This window comes from Mesocricetus auratus, unplaced genomic scaffold, assembly GCF_017639785.1.
Source record: "Mesocricetus auratus isolate SY011 unplaced genomic scaffold, BCM_Maur_2.0 Super-Scaffold_100004, whole genome shotgun sequence".
Classification (NCBI taxonomy): domain Eukaryota; kingdom Metazoa; phylum Chordata; class Mammalia; order Rodentia; family Cricetidae; genus Mesocricetus; species Mesocricetus auratus.
Window position 1 is genome coordinate 89,219,747 of NW_024429189.1, and position 25,523 is coordinate 89,245,269.

The 25,523-nt window shown below is 39.1% G+C and overlaps 1 protein-coding gene across 1 annotated transcript; it reads right to left on the bottom strand.

Moving 5' to 3' along the window:
* Positions 1-1,323: 1,323 nt before the first annotated feature.
* Positions 1,324-25,523, bottom strand: Slc30a4 (solute carrier family 30 member 4). The gene is made up of 7 exons (XM_005068542.4): positions 24,827-25,523; positions 17,544-17,690; positions 9,022-9,175; positions 7,491-7,695; positions 6,791-6,896; positions 5,848-5,982; positions 1,324-5,212 (listed from the first exon to the last, which is right to left on the bottom strand). The coding sequence occupies exons 1-7, from the start codon at positions 25,215-25,217 to the stop codon at positions 5,058-5,060; spliced, it is 1,293 nt and encodes a 430-aa protein (XP_005068599.1). The 5' UTR covers positions 25,218-25,523; the 3' UTR covers positions 1,324-5,057.

Genomic DNA, 25,523 nt, shown 5'->3' on the forward strand with positions numbered 1-25,523 from the left:
GTTTTGCCACTGAGCTCTTTCTCTGCCTTCATTTTTCTCTTTATTGCCAGAAGTTTGTTAAAATGAAAAATTACAAAAACCAAATCAGTCCCCCACAAACAAATGTTCAGAAACTGGCAAGAAAACCAAAGGAATTTGAAAATGAAACCAGAACAAATGTTTGAAAACCATGTCTGCCAGGACAGGACACATGGAGCTATTCGAGAACCCAGAAGTATCATCTTGGTGTTTATTGTGCAATATCCATGGCCCCAAATTTGCAGTTTGTAATTTTCTGTAAATGTCACAGGAAGTCTGTTAAACCAGGATGCTGCTCAAAAGATTATATCTTTTGTAGATTTCTAAATCTTATGATCTTAAATGATATGATGCATGTGGGTTATAGTCACAAGGCTTTAGATTTCCCATTATTTGTAGTCATACTACATTTTACTTAGTTTTTGTTAAAACAACTGAGAATTTAAAAGTGTAATCTTTTAGTTGAAAGCACACTTCCACAGCAGTGGCGAGCATGAGCTGTGTAGACTGCTCTGATGGAGATTTGGAGAGAGTACCAAGATGGGAAATCGTGCTATTTACGATATTTCTGCCCCACACCCAGAAGGGAATAAAGGAAAAAGAGGCAAGGGAAGACCCGGTGGTGAAAGATTCTTCAGTTTCACTAGATGCATAAACTTCCAAGTGGGAGTCTCGAATCATGTCTGCTGTTTCAGCCTTGCAAAAGTAAAGCAATGTACAATAGGACATGGCAAACTTTTCCTGCAAAGTTCCCACAGTAAAAGCTTAGTGTTTATCACCGTTACTCAGCTTTGCCACTGGAGCATGAGAGCAGTCATGACTGCGGAGCTACAGAAGGACACATTTTCCTAGGCACGTGATGGTCACAGGAACTTAAGAGTTCGCACAACCTTCACATCATGAAATACTGCGCTGGTTAAAAACACTTAGAGATGCCAAACCCACTTTTAACTCTTGAGTCCAACAAAAATGGCTGCAGGCAAGACCTGGCCAGGGAGGGTTTGTCGCTAGCCAGCCCAGAACACTGGAGTGGCTAGGCGACTCTGCTCAGGGTTTCTCTATATTCCTTATCAGACTTAATTTCATGTAGCTTCTGTGCCTTTTGTAGGTTTCTGTTAATGGAGGAGCATTACAAGTGATTGACACCCAGAGAAAATGGTTCTTTTAATATCTCATCTTATCTAGGCAATTTTTAAAAAAGGCTTATTTCTTAAATACTTAGGACATTGCAGTTTGAGACTACAAAGCTAGATTGGTATGTTTCAAGACCTTCTACCATTAACTAATCAATGAAAATAGAAAAAATTTAGGGCATTGTACATTTCTTTTTTAATAAACCACAAGGCAAAACAACACTTTATTTAATAATCATCTAGGAAATTTCATTTGAAAATGACAAATACAATACATATACAAAGAATCTGATCTTCGTTACACAGATAAACCCCAGCTTCAAAATCTTTCTAAAATCAATCATATGCAAAATACTTGGTTTTTTGGAGGGGAGTAGAGGAAAGTATATACAATTTCTTAAACCGCGATATGGCTTATTTAATCATATATTTATTTAGAGAGGCAGACACTTTCCAAATACAAGGTATCTTCTAGGTAGAAAAGGGACACACTGGCACATTTCAACTTTGTGCTGCATTTATTTCAGAAGATTCTTGATGGCACTATTTAAATTGACACTGTCATGGATTTAGCTGTCAAAGTCTCCAAACACACTTACCAATTTTAACAAAAATCAGAAAATAACTGTTGGTTCCTAACAAACCTTTTGTAACCAAGAACTCAATGACTCGCTTGCCTAAATGGAGACATATAATACTGAAGATTTCCCACAATTTCTTCTTTCCAGTTTGTATGCTCCCACTAACATCACAAACAATATATTTAATTGTAAAACTAAATTTGAAACCCTGGCCTGCAGGATCCATCTGACAGACCTGGTATTGGAGTTAGTTTGCAAATGGTGCTCTCGCTACTGAGATGTCAGGCCAACCACCTGGAGGTAAGACTTGTTTCCCCTAAGCCCAGTATCTAGTGAGATGTCACTGTTCATTTATAACTAAGACTGGATGAACTGATCTTGTATATAGGGACACATTCTATAACTTTCATCTTAGTCCATACAAGGTAGTCAGCCATAAAAAACACCTACAAGTGTACTTTAAAGGGGTTTAGATTCAGTAGGAGCATCTTATGGTGGGTGAACCAATGATCACAAACACAGAAAGCCAAATGCTGCAGGATCAAAGTCTCCAAGAGTGCTGACTGGCTTTTGAGAAACCCAAAGCCCTTCACAGTGGCCACTCAGTCTATTTCTGTCTCATATGCTCTACTAAGTACAGTGTGCAGAAATCTGGGCAGGGGATGATTTGAGGTTTTAAAGACCTTTCTTGCCTGGAAAGATCTTTCTAAGCACTGCCTCAAAGTTCTCTCTGAAAAATGAGAGAGAAGCTGTGCATCTATCTGATCTTGACTATGTCCACTCTGGGAAGGATTGCCTAAAGACAAATACTGACAGGTGGGCCATCTGGGCTGAAGACAGGCCACCGAGAGTCTTATAATCAAGAAATACTTCAGAGAGAAGAAATAAGGCCCTTACCCCAAACTGAAAAGAAACACAGGAACCTAAGAAATTTAGAGATCTGGCAAACAATGCTGATGGGAGCTGTGGAAATCTCTGATCACATAGAGACTTGTAAGTGTGGAAAGCACACAGCTGTGTGCCAGAATCACAATAGCTCTGGGTTCTAAATCTCTCTGCTCTCTATCTTCTGGACCAGCAAAGTACAAAGTCTAGCTCTTGCTGCAAAAGTAAAGCACAGAAATTTTGGGTACATCTGCTTTAAGCAGAATATGATAGTTAAGATTTGCAAACGTTTTTCAGTGTTTCATAAAAACAACCCTTTTCAATATTCAAATTGATTTTTATGCTGTTTTATCAAAAAAACTTAAGAACCAAAAATCTAGATATGCCCACATTGTGATAAAGAATGCTTACAAGAAATAAACTTAACTGACATGGGAAAATAATAAGTATAAAATGTACAGTTTCCCTTCTTTCCTAGATACCTAAAGGCCACAACTGCCCAGGCAGCCACTTAAATGCCTGTCACCTATTCATATGGTTATCATTGTCTTATTTAGTTTGCATTCTAAAAGTTTTGAAATCCAAACATTTATAATCTTAAATGTACTCACAATACAATTCAACAAAGTAAACTTTCTTTTTTTTTCAAAGCAAACTTTGAACTCAATAAATACATCAGTTGTTTCTTTGATACTATCAATTCCCTTAGGGGTAATCTAGATTTTCTTATTTTAGCTTTCCACATAGGGAAAGTCTGCAGTATGAAGGTAACACCTATTTCCCACTCTCCATTTACACATCATTGGGTTTCTAGGATTTTAATTTACAACTTGCTTGGGACATTGTTACTCCACTCTGATTCACTGAGGAGCCAAGAGTCATATAAAGTGTCTATGCTGAAAAGAGATAATCTTGGGGCTGGAGAGATGGCTCAGAGGTTAAGAGTACTGGCTGCTCTTCCAGAGGTCCTGAGTTCAATTCCCAGCAACCACATGGTGGCTCACAACCATCTGTAATGAGATCTGATGCCCTCTTCTGGCCATGCAGACAGAGCAGTGATAAAAAAGATACATAAATAAATTAAAAAAAAAAAAGAAAAAAAGAAAAGAGATAATCTCAAAATAACTGTTGAATATTCAGATATGAATATTCATGACCGTCTCTTTAACAAACTTCTGCCAATTATATTCCTTTAGCTTGGAAATATTTATGCCACTTCCCTAGATATAACTTTAATGGCCATCCTCACTTCAATTCTTTTGTGCACATAGTTAAAAAAACAAAACAAAACCCTTCACCTCTTGTTTTCTCAAAGTACTTTTTCCACCCAACCCTCTGTATCTTTCTGCTATGGCATTATTGTGAAACTTCAAGATCGTACTTTGAGGATTTCTGTCATGCATGGAGAACCCCATAACCCATATCATAAAACAGAAATTCTCTCTGGAGTAACAGGGTACTCTGCATGGTAGGTATTAATAAACTCAGGTACCTCTCTAGGAACCTGAAAGAGGCATACAGATTACACACAAGAACAGGGCACCAAGGAAACTGGTACTAACAAGTGTTGGCAGTTCTTTAAAGGACAGTGGATAACTGTTGAAGCTTTGTCGTCTCTTCCTGTCTTAAGACAGTTCTACATAAAGCACAAAGGTGACTTTCAGGGAAGACAGAAATCCAAACTTCACACACCACTGCTTGCTCCTCTGTTTTAGATCATCATATGGTAAGGTGATTTGAGGTTAAATCTAATCTCTGCCATTCAGAGCGATATTAAAAATTTCCTAAATAACTTAATGACAGTGACCACATTATGCGAATATTTCTGATAAGATTACAAATAATCAAAACACTGACATTCAAAACCAGTAGTATCTGGAAAATTTGCTTATAAAGTATGACTCTAATAATAATATTAAGAGTTATTTATGAAATAAAACAGTTCTGAAACACTTAGGAACACATGCTTATTCCATTTTCTGGATATTATTACTTTCTGAAATCTGTTGGGGGCTAATTTTTATAAAAAGAGAACACAATTCCAGAAACTAGATGCCAAGATTATACAGAGGCAAAAATCCCAAATAATTCAACACTGAGTTTGCTAGCACTGACTTCATATAAAAGGACTGTAAAAAGTAGTTTTAGATGCAAATACTGAATTCTGAGTCTTCCTGTATGTCTTGTGTATTTTGTCAAATTAGTGAAGTATGGTCTTGGATTGTCTTCTATGAGGTATCTGCAGAGTTACAGCTCACTCTGTAAACAGTACTTTGGAAACTTCATATGAAAATCAGGCAGCTATCAGTCAGACCCGAGTGACTGTGAGAGATCGTGCTTGACAGGGACACAGTTGTCAGGACTCCGTTAGGTTTGCGTTTATTGCTCTCAGGTCTGTGACTGCTGGATAAATAAGGCTGTAGACCCCAAGTACATAGAATCAGGTACTGGAACTCTGACAATTTGCACAAGTTCTGTTCATCTCTTGTCTGTAACTCTGGAGTTGAATAGTGCATTTATACATGCCAAATGTATTCAGTAATAAATGCTTAGCTTTGGACTGCACTTCTTCCCATTTAGATGAACTTCCAGGAACTGCAATAGCAAAAAAAACATCACATTATCTATTGTACACTGCTATATATTAGTAAAGGAGACACAGAGAAGAAACAATAGTACACTATGACTGTATGTGCATCAGTCTGACTATCCCTTCTAGGTCCTTCTTCTGTAGAAGACAGTGTGTAAGCCCAGAATGGCTTCTCATGACATCAGTCTTTACAGGCTCAGTAGAGAGAATTCTGGATACAAGCCTCTTGTTTAAGGACCTTCTACTCCTTAAGAAAGAGCCAAAAGCAAATATTATTTTGATTTTTAAAAGCCATCAGTCTCGGAAATGATTTAAACAAGACTCTGCCTTTTTATTATATAAAAGACGGCACAGCAAAAGTATGTAATCAGGCAGATACCAATTTGCAATTATCTTTCTCAAAGTACAAAAAATTAAATGTTATTTATTTCTTTGGAGATCTGGGAATTGAACATAGGGCCTCATGCATGGTATGGCAAGTGCTCTACCAGCCTTTGTTATCCTTTGGACCTGCAATTATCTTCTGAAGAATCTCACCCTCCCTTAAGTCTTTTTTTTTGTCAGAAGTGTCTTCATACATATAATAAGCTTAGATGTCGGCTCCAAAAACAGACACCTGTGAACCCCATTAGCAACATACTTAGCTGCATGTGAACTATGGCAGTGGATTTTCCCGAAGTGAGAGACCAGATATTCAAATCTTCCACAGAATATACATCTTCTATTTTCATCAATGACTCTTTGATATAATCTACATTCAAGTGGCTTGGTACACCTATTAGTTTGAAACATATACCTTGTAAGTTTACTTTGGCAGGAAAAGTTTTAGATTACATTTAAAGAAAACAAATGGTTTTGCTAAATTCAGTTCCAATGGATTTGTTAAACTATGTTTATATTTTAAGATAAATTATAGACATCCCTATAAAATATAGGAAATATACAAGAGATCAATAAATGCTTTAAAAATGTCAATTCTAACTAAAATGGAGTGGCAATGAAATTAGAACATGTAACATTAATAAGTTAGGCAAGAAAAATTTTTTTTCAACATGGTTTCACTATATTGCCCTGGCTGGCCTGGACTTCCCCCTATCTAGATCAGGTTGATGCTGAACTCACAGAGACCCATTTGCCTCTGAGTCCTGAATGCTGGAATTATAGGCACATGCCACTATGCCCAGCTTAGAAACATTTGATAAAGGTAAGTTATTGCTGAGAACTTCTGTCTTCATGCTTAGAAATGCTTTCAGGAAAACAAGGATGTCAAAAACATAACAAAGTACACATTAAATGAGATGAAGGAATTAAATAAACTAGAAGGTATAAATGCATGAAGAATCAGAACCAAAAGCTGTACTATTATCCTAGCTTCACAGTTTATTAGTGGCATGACACTGACTGTCAAGCATTTTCTTGTTTGTAAATGTCAAGTGCACAACCCAGGGATGGCACTGATTCTTGTCTGCTATGTACAAAAGCATATCAGTAGAAGGCAAGTCATGGCTTCTGTCCAGAACAATCCTGACTTGGTCTCCACTAGGGAGGGCTAAACCCACATTGGGGCATTAAAGAGCGCTTACCTTCCAGTATTATCACTACAGTGTCCCATATGATGCGAAATGTTGTGAAAGCCACAAGTAATGAAAATACATATGTACAGATAGGGTCAGCAATCTTGTACTCTGGCTAAAAGGCAAACAGATGAAAGTTGTGTGACTCAACAGAGACTGACATTATAACACACTATAAGTAAGCATGGCGCACATCCCTTGCTCTTTTTCTTTCTTTAACAGCATTGGAAAATACTTTTAAAACTTGGATATTGTAATTGAGGAACATCCTCACTCTTAAGATGTGTCTTTTCTGGGAATTTGGTCATTATGTCTACTCTCTCTGTGTCTTCTCTCAATCCTTTACTCAGAAGTAAAAGAGGTTGGAAAGAATTCTATCCGTCATCTGGACTAAAATAATCATTGAAGAGGGCTGAATTAAAATTTAGAGTTGCTGCAAAGATGAGAACCTCAGCATACAGCCTATCGTGCAGTGGTTTGGTGACAAGGTTGAACACTGAGTTTTATAGTGAAGGTGCTATCAAAGCCAGCTACAGGTAAATCAGCTAGTAAGGTGACAGACATCATTGTGCTTACTGATAATAAGTAACTATACTTATGGCCAATTAAAATTAATAGAAAGGCATTAGTGTCCAGTACATTGATAAAAGACAACTAGCTTTTTAAATAACCATTAAATACTTTTGAAGTAGGAAGTAAACTATTTTACCTTGAATCGTATGATGTATGCAGCTATAAGCACACCAACACTCTGTACCAAATCACCCAGGGCATGTACAAATGCAGCTCTCACTGCCAAGCTGTCCTGCCCATGGCTGTGTCCACTAGATACCATGGTGGGAGAATTTGAAGGCAGGGAGTGGGAATGGGAGTGGGAATGGTGGTGACCGGACTGGTTCAACAGAAATCCCATTCTGTTAAAATGAAAGAGAACATATTATTTCTCTAAAATTACTGATGAAATATTTATTACTGCTCAGTAGACAGTAATGGAGCAATACAGATCAGTCATTTAATAAGGATGAAAGCAACTGTTACACAGCAAATATTGTTTTGATGGGTCATCAGAAGTGTAAGCAAATACTCATTGTCACACAGCCAGTTAATGTGAAATGCTTTAGAGATGTATACAGTTTTGTAGAAGAATAGAATGGGGAAGGTGGGTGGGATGGGCATAGAAGAGCTCTCTCAGACTCCATTTGAGCAGAGACTCACAGAAGTCAAGAGCAGATGGCGGAGGCGTATTCTAGGAAGAACAGTAGGCAAAGGCTTATAATGAAAACACGCTCATGCACTTGAACAAGGATGACAATGTGGCTAAAATACAGGAAGTAAGAAGTGATAAGAGGCAAGAAGGAGGGCTACATAGGGTTTCATTTTATTTTAAAAACCTCTAGTTTTTATTCTGACTTTGAATAGAAGCCATTAGACAGTGATCTGTAAACTACAGCCACTAGACCGGATTTGGCTATTTTTTAAAGATGAAGTTTTTAGAACACAGGCATACATATTTGTTCACACAATGAATATGGCTGTTTTTGTTAACGTCAGAAATCCATTATTTCACATGAAACTGTATAACTCTCAAAGACTCACTATCTAGTCTTTTGTTGTTTTAGAAGTATGGGAATCAAGCCAGGGCTTTATGCATGCTACGAAGTGCTCTGTTACTAAGCTCCACCCATAACCTTCATCTATTCTTTAAAGAATGTCTGCTAACTTCTGCTCTAAATGGTTAAGTATATAACCTATTTCAGTAGTTTTGAGAAGGAAAAACAAATTTAACAACTAGCTAACAGACTGGTGAGGTGCTCAGCAGGTAAAGGTACTCACTGCCTAAGGTCTCACAGCCTGAGTGTGAGTCCTGGAACCCACATGGTCAAAGGAGAGAAATGACTCCCGTAAGTTGTCCTCTGACCTCCATGCGTGCATAATAGCATGTACACACACACACACACACACACACACACACACACACACACACACACTAAACGTAAAAAAACTCTTAAAATGTAGCTAACACAAGATTATTAAATATTAAACAACATACTTGGTTCTACTTAACTTCCTTAGTGTTAAAGCTGTGGGCAAATTAATGAATTTATAATGCTCCATTTAATTATACTTACAAGTAAAACTGATGTACCATATTTTTAAGTATGAAAATATTTTATAGTCTGAATACATGAATGTGCAACAGTCTTTTAGCTTATAGCATATGAAAAAAATATTGTGCTTACATTACATTAACTGCAACTCCAACAGCTGCAGTGATGAGCATGATATCACCATTTATTTCATAGTTCATATGGATCGTTCTCTGCACAGCTTCATATAAGAGGAATCCCATAAGTACATACACCAACATCACACTGATCATAGCTGACAAAACCTCTAGAAGGGAAGATGGAAAACACATGTATCTTTAGCACAGTTACTACACTTCATACCAACTAAACAGTGTTTAGTTTTTTACTTATATTTTCTTTCCTCTGAGGAGGTAAAATCAGTGTTATTTTTGTTATACAACATTTTTCTTAAGTATTTTACAGACTGAATGATCTACATCCTTAACTAATTCATCCCCATCCTCTATTCAAGTCTCAAATTATGTATATTTACAGGCTATTCACAAGGTAAAAGTGATAAAGAAAGAAATGGAAACATGACCACAGACTACTTTTCTAACAAAGTAAGTACACTTAAAAGTATAACGACAGGCTTGTGATGTAGCTCAGCATGCATAAAGCCTTGGGTGATATCTAGCTTAATTCAAGTCTGGTAGTACATTTGTAATCCCATCACTCATGAGGTAAGGTCAAACAGATCAGAAATTCACAGTCATCACCCTCAGTTATACCGAGTTTGAAGCAAGCCTGGAATATAGGAGATATGGTCTTAACAACACAACAACAAAATAAATAACCTATAAGAAAAATGGGTAAGGAAAAGAATTTTAAAAAAGAGGTAAGGAAGTAAAGAGTAATTTGTCATAGAAAGAAATGAAAAAATTCTCAATAACAAATGTAATAAAAGAAAATTGTATTTTATTACTTTGTATGGGTGTTTTGCTTGTATGAATGTCTGTGTACCATGGGCATGCGTGGTGCCTAGAAGAGGACAAGGGATCCTGTGACTGGAGTTACAGACAGCTGTGAGCTGTCATGTGGGTGCTTGGGTTCTCTGGAAGAGCAGCCAGTGCTCTTAACCACTTAGCCATCTCTCTAGCCCCTCAAAATTCTTAAATCCCAAGTTTTATTAGCTCTCAGAGTAAAGAGACATGCCCACATAAAATAAATTCAGACATTTAAAAACAACACACAAGGCTGTGGTCCGATCTCCCTTTCTGCACATAAACTACTGATGTAGCTCACTGTAAACAAAGAAAACCCAGAATGAGTTCATGCCATCCACAGCTTTACATGAAAGAAAAGAAAAACTGTAGCAATTTAAGAGACTGTGGTGACAGCTCTAAGAGAAGAGGGAGACTAGCTCTCAAGAGACTGCAGTGACAGCTCTAAGAGAAGAGGGTGACTAGCTCTCAAGCTCATTTGCTTGGCCCTCAGCAGTTCTTATCTACTAACAAGCACAAATTCTGTTTTATCTCAGAATGAGGATTCTCAACAAATTATGATAAAAATTAGGAAACCATTTTCAAGACTGGATATTTCAAAGAGTTATACTGGCCTTTATGCTTACCTGCATACCTGCTACACAGAAGCCTTGAATTCATTATAACTGTTTTTCAGAGAAGAAGTGAAGTTGATTAAATGAAGAATGATGATTCCTTTAAGTGCTAGGCATTTCCTGAGTGCTTCCCAAAGAGGAATACACTTACTGCCCACAATAACTCTATGTGGGAGATGCCTGCCATTGCACTTACACCCATCATGAGACCCATCAGAGTATTGGACCTGCTTGCACTCAAACGGTAGGGAATCTTGAACTCCCACCCACCAGGAGAGGAAGAGACCCCCACCTGCACCCACTGGAAAAAGGGATGGGAGGACAACAATATAAGAATTCATTCAACAACTGAAAAACCAATATGAGGCCACCAGAGTCTAGGGACACTACACCAGCAAGACCTGAACACAGATGAAGCAAAAGAGAACAGTCTTAAAAAAAACTTCATGAAGATGATAGAGACCCTAAAAGAGGAACTGAGAAATCCTTTAGAGAAATGGAAGAAAAAAACAAACAAAACATTCAAGAAATGGAGGAAAAGACAAACCAAAAATTGCAAAAATTGCAAGAAACAATTCAAACAGTGCAAGCTGAGACAGTGCTGGAATTAGAAAAGCTGGGTAAGCCATCAGGAAGTACAGATGCAAGCATAACCAACAGAATACAAGAGATGGAACAAAGAAACTGAGGTGTTGAAGATACACTAGGAGAAGTAGATTCATTGACCAAAGAAAATCTTAAGTCCAACAAATTCATAACACAAAATATCCAGGAAATATGGGACACTGTGAAAAGACTAAACTTAAGAATAAATGGTATAGAAGGTGAAGAAACCCACCTCAAAGATGCAGAAAAAATATTCAACAAAATATTCATAGAAGAAAACTTTCCCAATCTAAAGAAAGGCATGCCAATGAAAGTACAAGAAGCTTATAGAACACCAAATAGAGTGGACCACAAAAAAGTACCCTCACCACATAACAATCAAAACACCAAACATACAGAATGAAGAAAGAATATTAAGAGTAGCAAAGGAAAAAGGGCAAGTAACATATAAAGGCAAACCTATCAGAATTACACCTGACTTCTTCATGGAAACTCTGAAAGCCAGAAGGTCCTGGATAGCTAGTCTACAAACACTAAAAGACCACGGATGCCAGCCCAGACTACTATACCCAGCAAAGCTATAGATGGAAAAAATATTCCATGACAAAATCAGATTTAAACAATACACATCCACTAATCCAGCCCTACAGAAAGTACTGGAAGGAAAACTCAACCTAAGGAAGTTAACTACACTCACAAAAATATAGGCAATAGATAATCCAACTTTACCAAAAGCCAAAAGAAAAAGTAGGGTAAATCCACACACAATACCACCACCAGCAACAAATCCAAAACAAACAAAAATTAACAATAGTTTTCAATTTCCCTCAATATTAATGGTCTTAACTCACCTATAAAAAGACACAGGCTAACAGAATGGATATGAAGACTGAATCCATCCTTCTGCTGCAAAGGAGAAACACACTTCAACCTCAAAGACAGATGTTACCTCAGAGTAAAGGATTGGGAAAAAAATTTCCAATCAAATGGACCCAAGAAACAAGTTGGTGCAGCTATCCTAATATCTAGCAAATTAGACTTCAAACTAAAATCAATCAAAAGAGATGAAGAAGGTCATTTTAGATTCATCACAGGAAAAATCCACCAGCATGAAGTCTCAATTCTGAACATCTATGCTCCAAATAGAAAGGCATGCACGTTTGTAAAAAACATTACTAAAACCCGAAGCACACATAAAACCTCACACACTTATAGTGGGAGACGTCAACACCCCACTCTCACCACTAGATAGGACCACCAGACAAAAACTTAACAAAGAAACAAAAGAAATAGCAGAAGTTATGACCCAGTTGGGTTTAACAGACATCTATAAAACATTCAATCAAAACACAAAAGAATATATTCTTTCTTCTCAGTGCCACATGGAACCGTCTTTAAAATCGACCACATACTGGGCAACATAGCAAACCTTAACAGATACAAAAAAATTGGAATAATCCCCTGTATTGGTATCAGACCACCATGCTTTAAAGTTAGAATTCAACAACAACACAAATTGCAGAAACCCTACAAACTCTTGGAAATTGAACAATGTAAAGAAATTAAAGACTTCCTAGAATGAAGACACAACATACCCAAACTTATGGGACACTTTGAAAACAGTACTAAGAGGAAAGTTCATAGCACTAAGTGCCCACATGAAGAAACTGGAGAAAAGTCACACTAGAAAATTAACAGCACAACTGAAAGCAAACTCACCACGGAGAAGTAGATGCCAGGAAATAATCAAATTGAGGGCCGAACTCAATAAAGTAGAAACAAAGAAAACAATACAAAGAATCAATGTAATAAAGAGTTGGTTCTTTGAAAAAATCAACAGGATAGACAAACCTTTATGCAAACTAAAAGGCAGAGAGAGAACATGCAAATTAACAAAATCAGAAACGAAAAGGGGGGACATAAGAGAATCTTCAGGTCATACTGTGAAAACAAGTACTCCACAAAAATTCAAAAATCTAAAGGAAATGGACGATTTTCTGGATACATATCATTTACCAAAATTAAATCAAGAACAGATAAGCAATTTAAACAGACCTGTAATCCCAAATGAAATAGAAGCAACTATGAAAAGTCTCCGAACCAAAAAAAAATCCCATGGCCACATGGTTTCAGTGCAGAATTCTACCAGAAATTCAAAGAAGAGCTAACACCAATACTCCTTAAATTGTTCTACACAATAGAAGCAGATGGTTCATTGCCAAACTCTTCTTACGAGGCTACAATTACCTTGGAAGCCAAGTCACACAAAGACACAACTAAGAAAGAGAACTACAGCCCAATCTTCCTCATGAATATTGATGAAAAAATACTCAATAAAATACTGGCAAATCGAATCTAAGAACACATCAGGGAAATCTCCACCATGATCAAGTAGGCTTCATCCCAGGGATGGAGGGATGGGTCAACCTAAGAAAATCTTAACAATTAATCACCATATAAACAAACTGAAAAAGAAAAACCACATGATCATCTCATTAGAACCTGAAAAAGCCTTTGACAAAACCCAACATCTCTTCATGATAAAGATCTTGGAGAGATCTGGGATAACAGGAACATACCTGAAAATAATAAAAGCAAAATACAGTAAACCAACAGCCAACATCAAACTAAATGAAGAGAAACTCAACATGATTCCTCTAAAATCAGGAACAAGACAAGACTGTCAACCCTCTCCATACCTCTTCAATATTGTACCTGAAGTTCTAGTTAGAGCAATAAGACAACAAAAGGACATCAAGGGGATACAAATTGGAGAGGAAGAAGTCAAACTTTCACTATTTGCAGATGATATAATTTACATGAGTGACCCGAAAAACTCTACCAGGGAACTCCTACAGCTGATTAACACCTTCAGCAAAGTGGCAGAATACAAGATTAACTAAAACAAAAAAATCAGTAGCCCTACTATATACAAATGACAAATGGACTGACAAAGAAATCAGAGAAACATCATTCTTTACAATAGCCACAAACAACATAAAATACCTTGGGATAACGCTAACCAAGCAAGTGAAAGACCTGTATAGCAAGAACTTTAAGTCTTTAAAGAAAGAAACTAAAGAAGATACCAGAAAATGGAAAAATCTCCCATGCTCTTGGATAGCTAGGATCAACATAGTAAAAATGGCAATCTTGCCAAAAGCAATCTACGGAGTCAATGCAATCCCCATCAAAATACCAGCACAATTCTTCACAGACCTTGAAAGAATAATACTCAACTATATATGGAAAAACAAAAGACCCAGGATAGGCAAAACAACCCTCCTGTACAATGAAGGGACTTCCGGAGGCATCACCATCCCTGTCTTCAAGCTCTATTATAGTACTATAGCCAGAAAAACAGCTTGGTATTGGCACAAAAATAGACAGGTAGACCAATGGAATCAAATTAAAAACGTTGATATTAACCCACACACCTACGAACACCTTATTTTTGACAAAGAAGCTAGAATTATACAATGGAAAAAAGAAAGCATCTTCAACAAATGGTGCTGGCATAACTGGATGCTGGTGTGTAGAAGACTGCTGATATCTATTGCCATGCATAAAACTTAAGTACAAATGAATCAAAGACCTCAACATAAATCCAGCCACACTGAACCTCTTAGAAGAGAAAGTGGGAAGTACCCTTGAGTGAATTGGTACAGGAGACTGCTTCCTGAATATATCACCAGTAGCACAGACAGTGAGGTCAACAATTAATAAATTGGATCTCCTGAAACTGAGAAGCTTCTGTAAGGCAAAGGACACAGTCAGCAAGATAAAAAGGCAACCCACAGAATGGGAAAAGATATTCACTATCCCCACATCTGACAGAGGGTTGATCTCCAAAATTTACAAAGAACTCAAGAAGCAAGTCTCCAAAACACCAAAGGATGCAATTAAAAAGTGGGCTACAGAACTAAATAGAGAATTCTCAATAGAGGAGTCTATAATGGCTGAAAGACACTTAAGAAAGTGCTCAACATCCTTAGCTATCAGGGAAATGCAAATCAAAACAACTCTGAGATACCATCTTGCCCCTGTCAGAATGGGTAAAATCAAAAACATCAATGACAGTTTATTCTGGAGAGGATGTGGAGAAAGGGGAACACTCCTCCACTGCTGGTGGGAGTGCAAACTTGTACAGCCTCTTTGGAAATCAGTTTGGAAGTTCCTCAGGAAAATGGAAATCAGTCTACCTTAAGACCCAGCAATTCCACTCTTAGGCATATACCCCAAAGATGCACATTCATACAATAAGGACATCTGTTCCACTATGTTTATAGCAGCATTATTTGTAATAAGCAGAACCTGGTAGAAACCTAGATGCCCCTCAACTGAAGAATAGATAAAGAAAATGTGGGACGTTTACACAATTGTTAAAAACAAAACAAAACAAAACAAAATAACGAAAACAACAAAACAATGGAATCTTGAAATTTGTGGACAAATAGATAGAACTAGAAGAAACCATCCTGAGTGAGGTAACTCAGTCACAAAAGGACAAACAAGGTATGTACTCACTCATATATGGATTTTAGACACAGAGAAAAGGATTACCAGCTTATAATCCACATCACCAGAGAAGCTAGGTAGTAAGGAGGACCCTAAGAGAGACATACATGGTTCCCTAGAGAAGGAGAAAGGGACAAGATCTCCTGAGCAAAGTCAGAGCATGGGGGGAAGGGAGAGGGAATTAAGAGAAAGAGAAAGGGAGAAGAGGAGGGGCAAAATGGACATGAGGGAGCAAGAAGATTGAGTCGTTGGGGGTGGGGGGATTACAGGAGAACAAGAAAAGAGGTACTGTAATAGAGGGAGCCATTATAGGTCTAAAGAGAAATCTGGTGCTAGGAAAATGTTCAGAGATCCACAAGGATGACCCCAACTAGGAACCTAAGCAATAGTGGAGAGGCTACCTTAAATGCCTTTCCCCTATAATGAGATTGATGGCTACCTTATATCCATGCTAGAGTCTTCATCCAGCAGCTGATGGAAGCAGAAGCAGAAACCCACAGCTAAACACTGAGCCGAACTCCTGGAATCCAGTTACAGAGAGGGAGGAGTGGAGTGATGAGCAAAGGGGCTAGAGAAACCCACAGAAATAGCTGACTTGAACAAGGGGGAACTCATGGACCCCAGACTGATAGTTGGGAAACCATCATAGGACCCACCCAGACCCCCTGAATGTGGGTGTCAGTTAGGAGGCCTGGGCAGTTTATGGGGCCTCCAGTAGTGGAACAGTATTTATCCCTAGTGTACAATGGACTTTGGGAGCCCATTCCACATAGAGGGATACTCTCTCAGCCTAGCCACATGGGGTAGGGCCTAGGCCTTGCCCCAAATGATGTGACAGACTTTGAAGATGCCCCATGGAAGGCCTCACCTTTCCTGGGGAGCAGAAAGAGGATGAGATAGGGAGTCAGTTGGGGTTAGGGGAGGTGGGGAGGGAGAGGGAACTAGGATTGATATATAAAACAAGATTGTTTCTAATTTAAACAAATAATTGCATAAAAAATGAATTATTACAATATAAAAAAAAGAAATAAGCCAAGGTTGGGCATTCATAGGAAAGAATAATTCTCCGTGTGATTATCTGGGAGCTGGGTAGCAGGCCCCCCATAGAGTAAAGAGTAAACAAAAAATAAAATCAAGCCAACTACATTAAAACATGTTTATATTTACTACTGTCAGACAATGTTTTATTTGGTTCTTGGGTAGAGTGCTAATTTCTAATAACTACAATCCTATTTTCTGTTTCCTTATGTAGAATCTCAATGCAATAGCCAATAGTTTTTTATTCAAAAAGTCAAAGAACGTTATTTTTATCTCCATTCTTTAATGTGCATTATTAAGTGCTGAGTTCTTCAAACCAGAAAGTTCTTAATTTGGGGGTTCTATGCAAATATCTATTGACATGGCCCTTCACAGAATAGTTCAATTTTCAGAGTAAGGAACTAGTTTAAAACCACAGCAACAGTAAGAACCAGAGTTATGTAGGTAATCGTATAGATTTAAACACTACTAAATTAAATATTATGAATGTATTTGAAGAATTACATTGATATAATGTAATGTCAGTCACATACTATATTTTGTACATATGATGAAAATGCTTAAGATATGGCTTCAGTTGAAATTCTTGAAGTACAAAGAAGCAGCAAATGTTTATTAGCGAGTGACCCAGAGTGTTTTGCTAGGTTCAATAAACTGGAACTACCCCTACTTATGATGGCATCTTTAGAAACAGGGAGGACATGAGCACTGTAACCACACAGTTCTGTACTACTCAGGGAAGCCTGAGTGGGATGCTCCATGGAAGACAGCTTTGTGGGTAAGTCTCATTACTTATTTTCCCTTGTTGTGTTCATCTCTATTAACACCTTAAAGATTTCAGCTAATCAGGGTCATAGTTCATTATAGCTTTATATTACAGTATTATAAGCCAAAAGAAACTTATTTTACCTACCTAGGCGATGAAATCCAAAGGTGAATCTTCTGGTTGGTGACTTTGAGGACAGCCACAAAGCAAGCAAAGTGAGTATGATGGCACTAAGGTCCGTTAGCATATGAAGCGCATCTGTCATAATTGCTAAGCTATTTGCGATGTATCCACCTGAGAGAAAGGGAAGGAAGATTAACTAAAAAATGTAAACAACCAAGCCTGAAATGTACAACATTCTGCAAAATACAATGTGAGATAAATTTCTATCCTGATACAGCTAAATCAAAGTATTCTGAAATTTCATGCAAATAGTATATATGTCATATCTTTCAATTTATATGGCAATGGTTCCAGAAACCCCTTTGGGTATCAAAATCTATTCCTGTTCAAGTATCTTATATAAAGTGGTATACTTGCATACAGCCTTACATATAAACCTACACATAGTTTATGTTATTTCTAGGTTACCAATACCATCTAATACAATGTAATCATTATACTGTACTATTTAGGGAAATAGTGTAAGAAGACAAGCCTGTACATATTCTATACAGACACATTATTTTTTTCAAATATTTTCCATCCATGAGTAGCTGAAACTATGGATATGGTACCTGCAGATATGCAACTTGTGGGTATGGAGGGTCCACTGCACAAATTTCTGGCAGTGTTGATTATTTCATAAAGTTAACCACTTATTTGGCAGTAAAAACAAAAGAGGGATGACAAGTTTTGCTCAACTTACTAGTTTTATGAATATAGTGAGGTAATGATTACATTATCTGAATACCACAACAAAGCAGGAAAAATATTTTCTTTTATTCAAGAAGGGTTGAACTGAAATGACATTGAAGAATTCTTTAAAGTGCATACTGGTTCAACAAAGGGTAAAAATTAGCTTTAGTTTATATTTTTGAATACAGATAACAACCTCTGAAGAGAGGAACAGAAAATGATATTTAGAAAATACATCGTAATCAATGGCATAGGATTAGTATGGTGTGTGTGTGTTAGAGCTTGAATGTCTCCACCACAACTCATATTGATGTTTCATCTTTATTATGAGGTATTAAGAGATTGGAATGGATCATTGGGAGATAATATTAAATGAGGACTCATGGGAAAGGCTTCAATTCAACAGGACTGTGACTTTACAGGAAGAAGAAATCTGAATGAGGAACATCTTTCTTATTATGTGACCCCCTCAATACTGCTTTAAGACTGAAAAGGATCTCAACAAATGTGGCCTCTAGGTCTTGAATTTCCTAGTCTTCAGAAACACAAGCTGAATAAACTTTTTTGCTTTATAAATAACTTAGTCTGTGGTGTTCAGTTATGGCAACATAAGAAAATATGTATTAGGGTTTGAAATCTGTGATTTCAGGTATCCATTAGGAATCTTGGAATATATCCACATGGGTAAGTGGGGGACAATCACACAAGTGTTGTGTGTATGTATGTACATTAACATACATACTTCTTTTTTCTCATATTGTTAATTTTATTCTATTCTGGGAGAGTAGAATAATAACTCATTTTCTTTTATTTTATTTCCCTAGATAGGGTCTTAGTATGTAGCTATGGCTGGTCTGGAACACACTATGTAGATTAAGGTGATCTTGAACTCAGAGATCTGCCTGCCTCTGCCCCCAAGCATTGAGGATATATAACATGCACCACTATGGCTGTCTCTCCTTTTCTAAATTTTCTATGAGTTTTTGTTTTATTGCTTGTATTCAAGTTTCTTTTAGGCTTTTATTGTTCAGCAGGGTTTTTTTTTTACCCTGAATTTCTTTTGTAGAACAACCTGTTCTTTTCTAGATACATGACCTTATCTCTGAGTATACTAATTATATGATTATAACTGGTTCTAAAAACAGGTTTTTCACTAGCTTTCCTTATTTTAGCCTTCCTTGTAAATATATTGAGGCACTTGGCATGGCCCAGTCTGGCATGCTTAGGATGCTCTAGTGCAGTAGTCTCATATGAGGGTCCTATGGGGGTAGCATTAGCAGTCCCTGGGTTCCAACAAAAACACAAGTGCTGGCCAGGCATAGTGGAACACAGTTTTAATAGCACTCAGGAAGTAAAGGCAGGTGCATCTCTGTGAGTGTGAAGCCAGACTGGTTTACATAGTGAGTTCCAGGCCAGTCAGGGCTACACAGTAGCAAGACTGTCTCAAAATACACACATGCATAATGCATATATGCTCTGGCCTTATCCCAAGCTTCTCTTATCAGAATTTCTGAAGGTGGGGACCAGTACTTTGAATTTTAACGGAGTTCTTTTCATGACTGTGATGTACAGCAAAGCCTGAGAACCACTACTGTAGTGTAACCTAGGTTGGTACTCAGCTGAAGTGTGGGCTTTCTTGAATGTAGTAAGTTTATTCTGTTTCTTTTCCAGTTGCCAAGATTTTTTGTTATTTTTCTCTTATTTAGTTTTTCCCATCTGTGTGGATTTATCTCTTCCCCCAGGAAGCCAAATCCCTTTAACTAAGTTAGAGATACTTTGCGATAGGGAAAAATTAAATACACCAGTTCTTTATATAAAAGTCAAATGTGTATATATTTATGTGTTTTTAGGTGCAATAAAAACTTGTAATATACTGATTTTCTGTTACCAAGTCCAATGGATATCTTAGTTTTCATCTAAGAAGATATCTATTTCCTCTTTGAAATACAGTAGTCCTCCTCACCCTATTCTGAGGCATGTATTCAAAGATCTTCACTGGACAGCTGGAATCTTGGATAGTATCAAATACTGTTCATATATTTTTCATACACATACTAACCTAAAATAAAGTTTAAATTCTTAGTTAGGCACAATAAGAACTAACACAGTAAAACTAATAATAAAACAGGACTGTTGTAACAATACACCATAAAAAGTTACATGTGGACACATTAGACAAAGGGATGATTTGTATTCAGGGCAAGATGGAGCAGGACTCCAAGATCCCACCTTAATACCTGCAACAGTGAGCAGCTTAAAAGATAGATTATTTAGTTCTTTCATTTTCCATTTAATGACTTTGGCTATGACAGTTGTCATCAAAACTGTAGAAAGTGACATCAATGGTAAGGGAGGGGGACTGATGTAGTTCATTTCCTTGGGTTCTCAGGTGATTCTGCCTATTCTGGGGACGTCATCTACTGTGCTGGACTGTCTTCTAAAGCACAGGCTTGTATCTAATAGCCCACCAGACATTTCTACTTGTCTGCATAAGCATGCAAATGAACACGTTCAGGTAGCTTTAGAGTCCATGCCCCAGTCTTGTTCTGCACCTCTTTCTACTTCATTAATGATGTTCCCCCTCCATCCAACTGGTGAATGAGACACTCAAGATCATTCCTCATCTGCTCTCTCCTCGATCCCCATGTCCAGATCAGTCAGTTCTGTTAACCTTTCCTGAGACTGTCTCTCCTGCGGTATATTTTCCTGCATCTACTCGGGTTTGTTTCTAGCAAGGATCTCTCTAAGTCTGCTCCCATTTTGCACCCCTGTAGGGGTGAGCCTACAATACTGTCTATGCCCAAAAGGGCGGGGACAGGGAGGGGGCACAGGTGGGATATTTAAGGAAAAATAAACATACTCTCTTTTGGAAGCCTGCAACGCTTCTGATCTTCCAGGTTGTGTGTAAGTTCTTTCTCCGGTAAATAAATATATTATTTTTCATATTGCATTGACCTCCCTCATTAGCTGGTGTCAGTGTAGCGCACATGCAGCCCTGGCCATCTAAGGGCATCACAGACTTGTTATTGCTCAGTCTCAGGTGGCTGAACGCCACTCACCCCCCTCCTTTCTTCACAGAACATCCACAGTAATCTTTAAAAAGTCACTCTCCTACATAAACTCCTTCACTGGCTTCCCATTGTACTCAGAACAAAAACTGCACTCATTCAATGTGGTCTATCAGGACTTGTTTATCTGGTCCTCCTGCTTCCTTCCTTTATGACTACTATACTCCAGTCACACCAGTCTTCTGTCAGTTTCTTAAAAGAACTGAAACCTTTGGGACCTTTGCACATGCTTGGATGATTCCTAATATCCTTTTTGTTGTTAGTTTTAAATGCTCCTATCCCATGCAAAAACTATATCCCATTGGGTAATATGTCTATTCTTTTTCTTCATAGAATTTAAGAATATCTGAATTTATAATTTAATCACCTGGCTATTTATTTAATGTTTGTCTTCTATATTAGGTCAAGAACTTAAGATAATAACAACAGTTTTGCTCTTCATTAGATAGCCAGAGCATGGAGGACAGTGCACACAAACTAACATGTAGGTGCTCACAAAAGATCTGTTGAATCGAAGGGAGGAAAGAACGGACCCTGTGTCTTGAGCAAGTCAGAGGCAAACCTAGATTCAAAACTGTCTCTTCTGGAATCTTTAAGCGATTTTTTATTGGTTCATACTTCCTACATAATATGATTTATTTCTAAGTTCTCTGGACATATTTTAACCAGCACTGCACTAGATCTACGTCTAGATAACATGCTGACTACTGCAGTTCCTATCATTTCTGTATTATTAACAAAGACTCTATATTCAGACATTAAGTCAGTTTTGGAAAGGAAGCACTTATTGTGGCTTTTGCAAAATGTTTCCCAAGTAAGAGACTCTGGAAATGAGAAGTCAGGACAATTAAATATCATTTTTTACATATAAATTAATTTTAAGGAAGAGAATTATGATTAACATGACTAACTTCAAATATTCAATATCAGCTTTAAAAACCACTAAGTCTGAATGTGAGCATTTCAGTTGCATGAGTTTGAGAAAGTCCCTAGAACTTAGTCTGCTGAAGTCAGAAGACCATGTTCTGACTACAGCTTACCATCTCTGCATTTCACAGTTTACACATTTATATTCTCTAACAGAGTTAACAATTCAGAGTGCTCGGCCCTAAATGGAACATCTGTATCACCTCCTCTGAGGCTCAGGGAACATGTGGAAGAGGGGGCGCAAAGGAGTTCAGAGCTGGTGGATGGGGAGACGTGGCACAAAGAGATGTCTTCTGTGTATGACATAGCTGTTGCACTCATGGAACTGCTGTCACCTGGTTCCTTAATAAGAACTGCAACAAGATTGGGCCTGTCAATGTTTCATCTGGGAAGAGAGAGGGTTTCACCTTTCCCTGAGGGACGACTGACAGCTAATTGTTTCTGGGGAAGAGGGTGTCACTTTCTTCAGTGGTGTACTCACTGATAAGTTGTCTATGCTTCATAAGTAACTTTTCTCCAATGCTCACACAAACAGCTCCCATTAAAGTCAATGAGTGTGTCACATATTCCCAAAAGACACAGAAGTGGGAGCCCTGTTGGGAAGAAAGTTTCCAGTGGGAAAGGGAGGGGGTATGTGTGTTTACAATGATGCATTATAAATAATATAAAAAAATCAAAGAATTTTAAAAATATAATTAAAAATTCAACAGAAGCTCAAGGCAGTCAGTTTGGATTTCAGCAAAGAAATATTAAACAAATAACAGGCATATAAAGAGTTAAAGTGGGAAAATTAGATGACAGAGGTTTATTCCAGATAGTCAAAAAACAAACAAACAAACAAACAAAAACAGGCTTTCAGCGGTGTCTTTTGAAAAGAGGTCTGACTAACACACTAGCCAAGGGATGATCTGGGGAAAGGCAGGATAAAAAGCTGAGGTCAGAGAGTGGAGAGACAGCCCAGTCCCCGCACCCACATCAGGAAGTTCACAACCACCTGTAACTCAGCTCCAGGGGATCTGACCTCAGCTCCAGGGGATCTGAAGCCTCTGCCTCTAGGCACCTGCACTCACTCATGTGCACACACTCATCCTCCCCACACAAACATGTAATTAAAATTAAGTGAACATTTTTGAAAAAGCTGGAAGTGGGCCACGAACCTAGTACAGTGGACTAAGAGATGACTGAAGACATTAGAACATAACATATAAAATTTGTTTGCTCTGCACATAGTTATACTCATATACCTAAGTTTGCATGTGAAGTATTTTTTTCTGACAGTGTATTTCATATTACAGTGAAGTCAATAAAAGTTTGAAAACCATTGGGGGATCAACTTGTTATGACTGCCATAAGGGCAGGAGAAAGGGAGCCCTGGGAAAACAAAGATTCTACGTGAGTTTGAACTGAGGAAGAAAGATACAGCGTGGGGCAGGGAACAAGCACGGTTCTTCTTCACCCAGCTTTCATCCACGCACTTTACTTCAGGGTGGCCAGGTCTCGTCTTGCCCTTGTAAGAGACAGCATGAGAGGACCCTCTCCCCTGTGAATGTCACTAAGAAGTTGCTAGTCAGTCCTCTCCATGTGTGAGTACTGCATTCATGGGTCCCATCTGTAATGGCAGGGAAACCTCTGAGAGAACACAACCGCCTCAGGACTCACCACGCACAGACTTGCTGTCTACACAATACAGAATGACAACTACTTACACAGCGCTTATTTTGTAGTCGAAGTAATTTCCAAATGATTTAAAGTACAGAAGGACGTGTATGTAGGTTATATGCAAATAACTGCTTCGTTTTATGTAAGGGACCTTTACATAAGGCGTCTTTGGATGAGACATCCTGAGATTCAGGTTTGTAGAGGGCACTCCTGGAACCAATTCACCTTGGATATGAAGGGGCGACTATAAAGTCATGTGACAGAAAAAAATAAGGTCTAAACTAAGAACCTTCAAGTGAGAAATTGTTATCTGAAATAATTACAAGTGAGAAAGAAAACAGGCCCTAGAAGGTGTGGAGGAGCCCTCTAGCTCACTTAGTCTCGTTGTAGCAATAAACTTTCAGTCAGCTGGCAGGACTGAAACCTGTAAAGGCCTGGGTTATAAGCCCAGAAGGAAACGGCATAAAGGATCAGACGAGCCCATGTAGAGAGAAAGGCAAGTCTAGTGCCGTGGACGGCTCATCCTCCCCATACGGTGGACTCCTGAGTTAAGGCTTTCGGAACCCCTGTGTGTGAAAACAGAAGGGTGTTGGGCAACGTCCCTTCCTAGCAGACAATTCCGACTCTGAGCAATGTTAGAACCATTTTACAAGTCCGGAGACGAGCATCTGTAAAAAGAGAAGTTACATGCTCACAAGCAGGACAGCGCCGTAAACCCTACAGTAAATGGCCCGCACACCGTTGGAGCTATGTGAGGACGCTCAGGGGACCGCACTTTGGAATCCCGCGGCCTTTTCATGTCCTGCGGGTGTCTCTCCACACCTAACACACTTCCTGAAAACAAAGTTTCGACCTCAGCTTGGGTGTAGCTCCCAGCTGGCCGGAGTCAGGGGAAAGCGAGGCGGCGGCGGCACTCACCTACGAGCTCTCCGACCATGAACAGCAAGTACAGGACGGCAGCAATGGTCAGCCGGGTCTTCACCTTCCTCTGCTTGAGCAGCTCGCGCCGACGGCTGCAGTTGTCACAGGGCTCCATCTTCAAACTCAGCTGACTGTTGGTCAAAGGTAAGTCCTGGTCCAATAAGGAGTCATCGTCGGCCTGGAGGGCCGGGTGCGCCCCGTTCACAGGCCTTTCCGGGGCTTCCGAGTCATCGTCGGCCACCACGACTCGAAGTTTATTAAAGCGCGAAAGCCCCTCGTCGGTCACCTCGTCCGAGAAGTCGAAGGCGCTGGTGTCATTTAAGAAGAGCGGCGCGTCGTCCTTCCTCAGCAAGGATTTGAGGCGCTTCCACGCGCCGGGGCCGGCCATGGCCGCGGAGAGCCGGCGGCTCCGCCTTCACCGGCGCTCGGGCTCCTCAGGGCAGCGCCGCGCGTCCCTGCCCATCGTGAGGAGAACGAGACCCGCTCCGATCGCCGCGCCCCGACCGCGCGCCGGCTCCCGGGCGCCTCAGGACCCTGCCGCGCTCAGCTACCCGCGGCCAGCCGCCGCCGCCGCGCATCCCCTCCCCGGCGGGCTCGCGCTGCTGCGTCCGGGGCCGGGGATCGAGGCCGAGCTCCAGCCGCTGCGCCCGCCCCGCGCCGCTCGGAGGCCGGTCGCGGGGTCTGACAGGCCCGG

Coding starts and splice junctions, on each gene's coding strand:
- Slc30a4 (XM_005068542.4), bottom strand. CDS start 25,217: ATGGCCGGCCCCGGCGCGTGGAAGCGCCTCAAATCCTTGCTGAGGAAG. Junction 9,176..17,543: donor CTTTGGATTTCATCGCCTAG/GTAGGTAAAATA, acceptor CTTCCCTTCTAG/AGGTTTTGTCAGCTATGATC. Junction 7,696..9,021: donor GGAGTTGCAGTTAATGTAAT/GTAAGCACAATA, acceptor TCATTTTAACAG/AATGGGATTTCTGTTGAACC.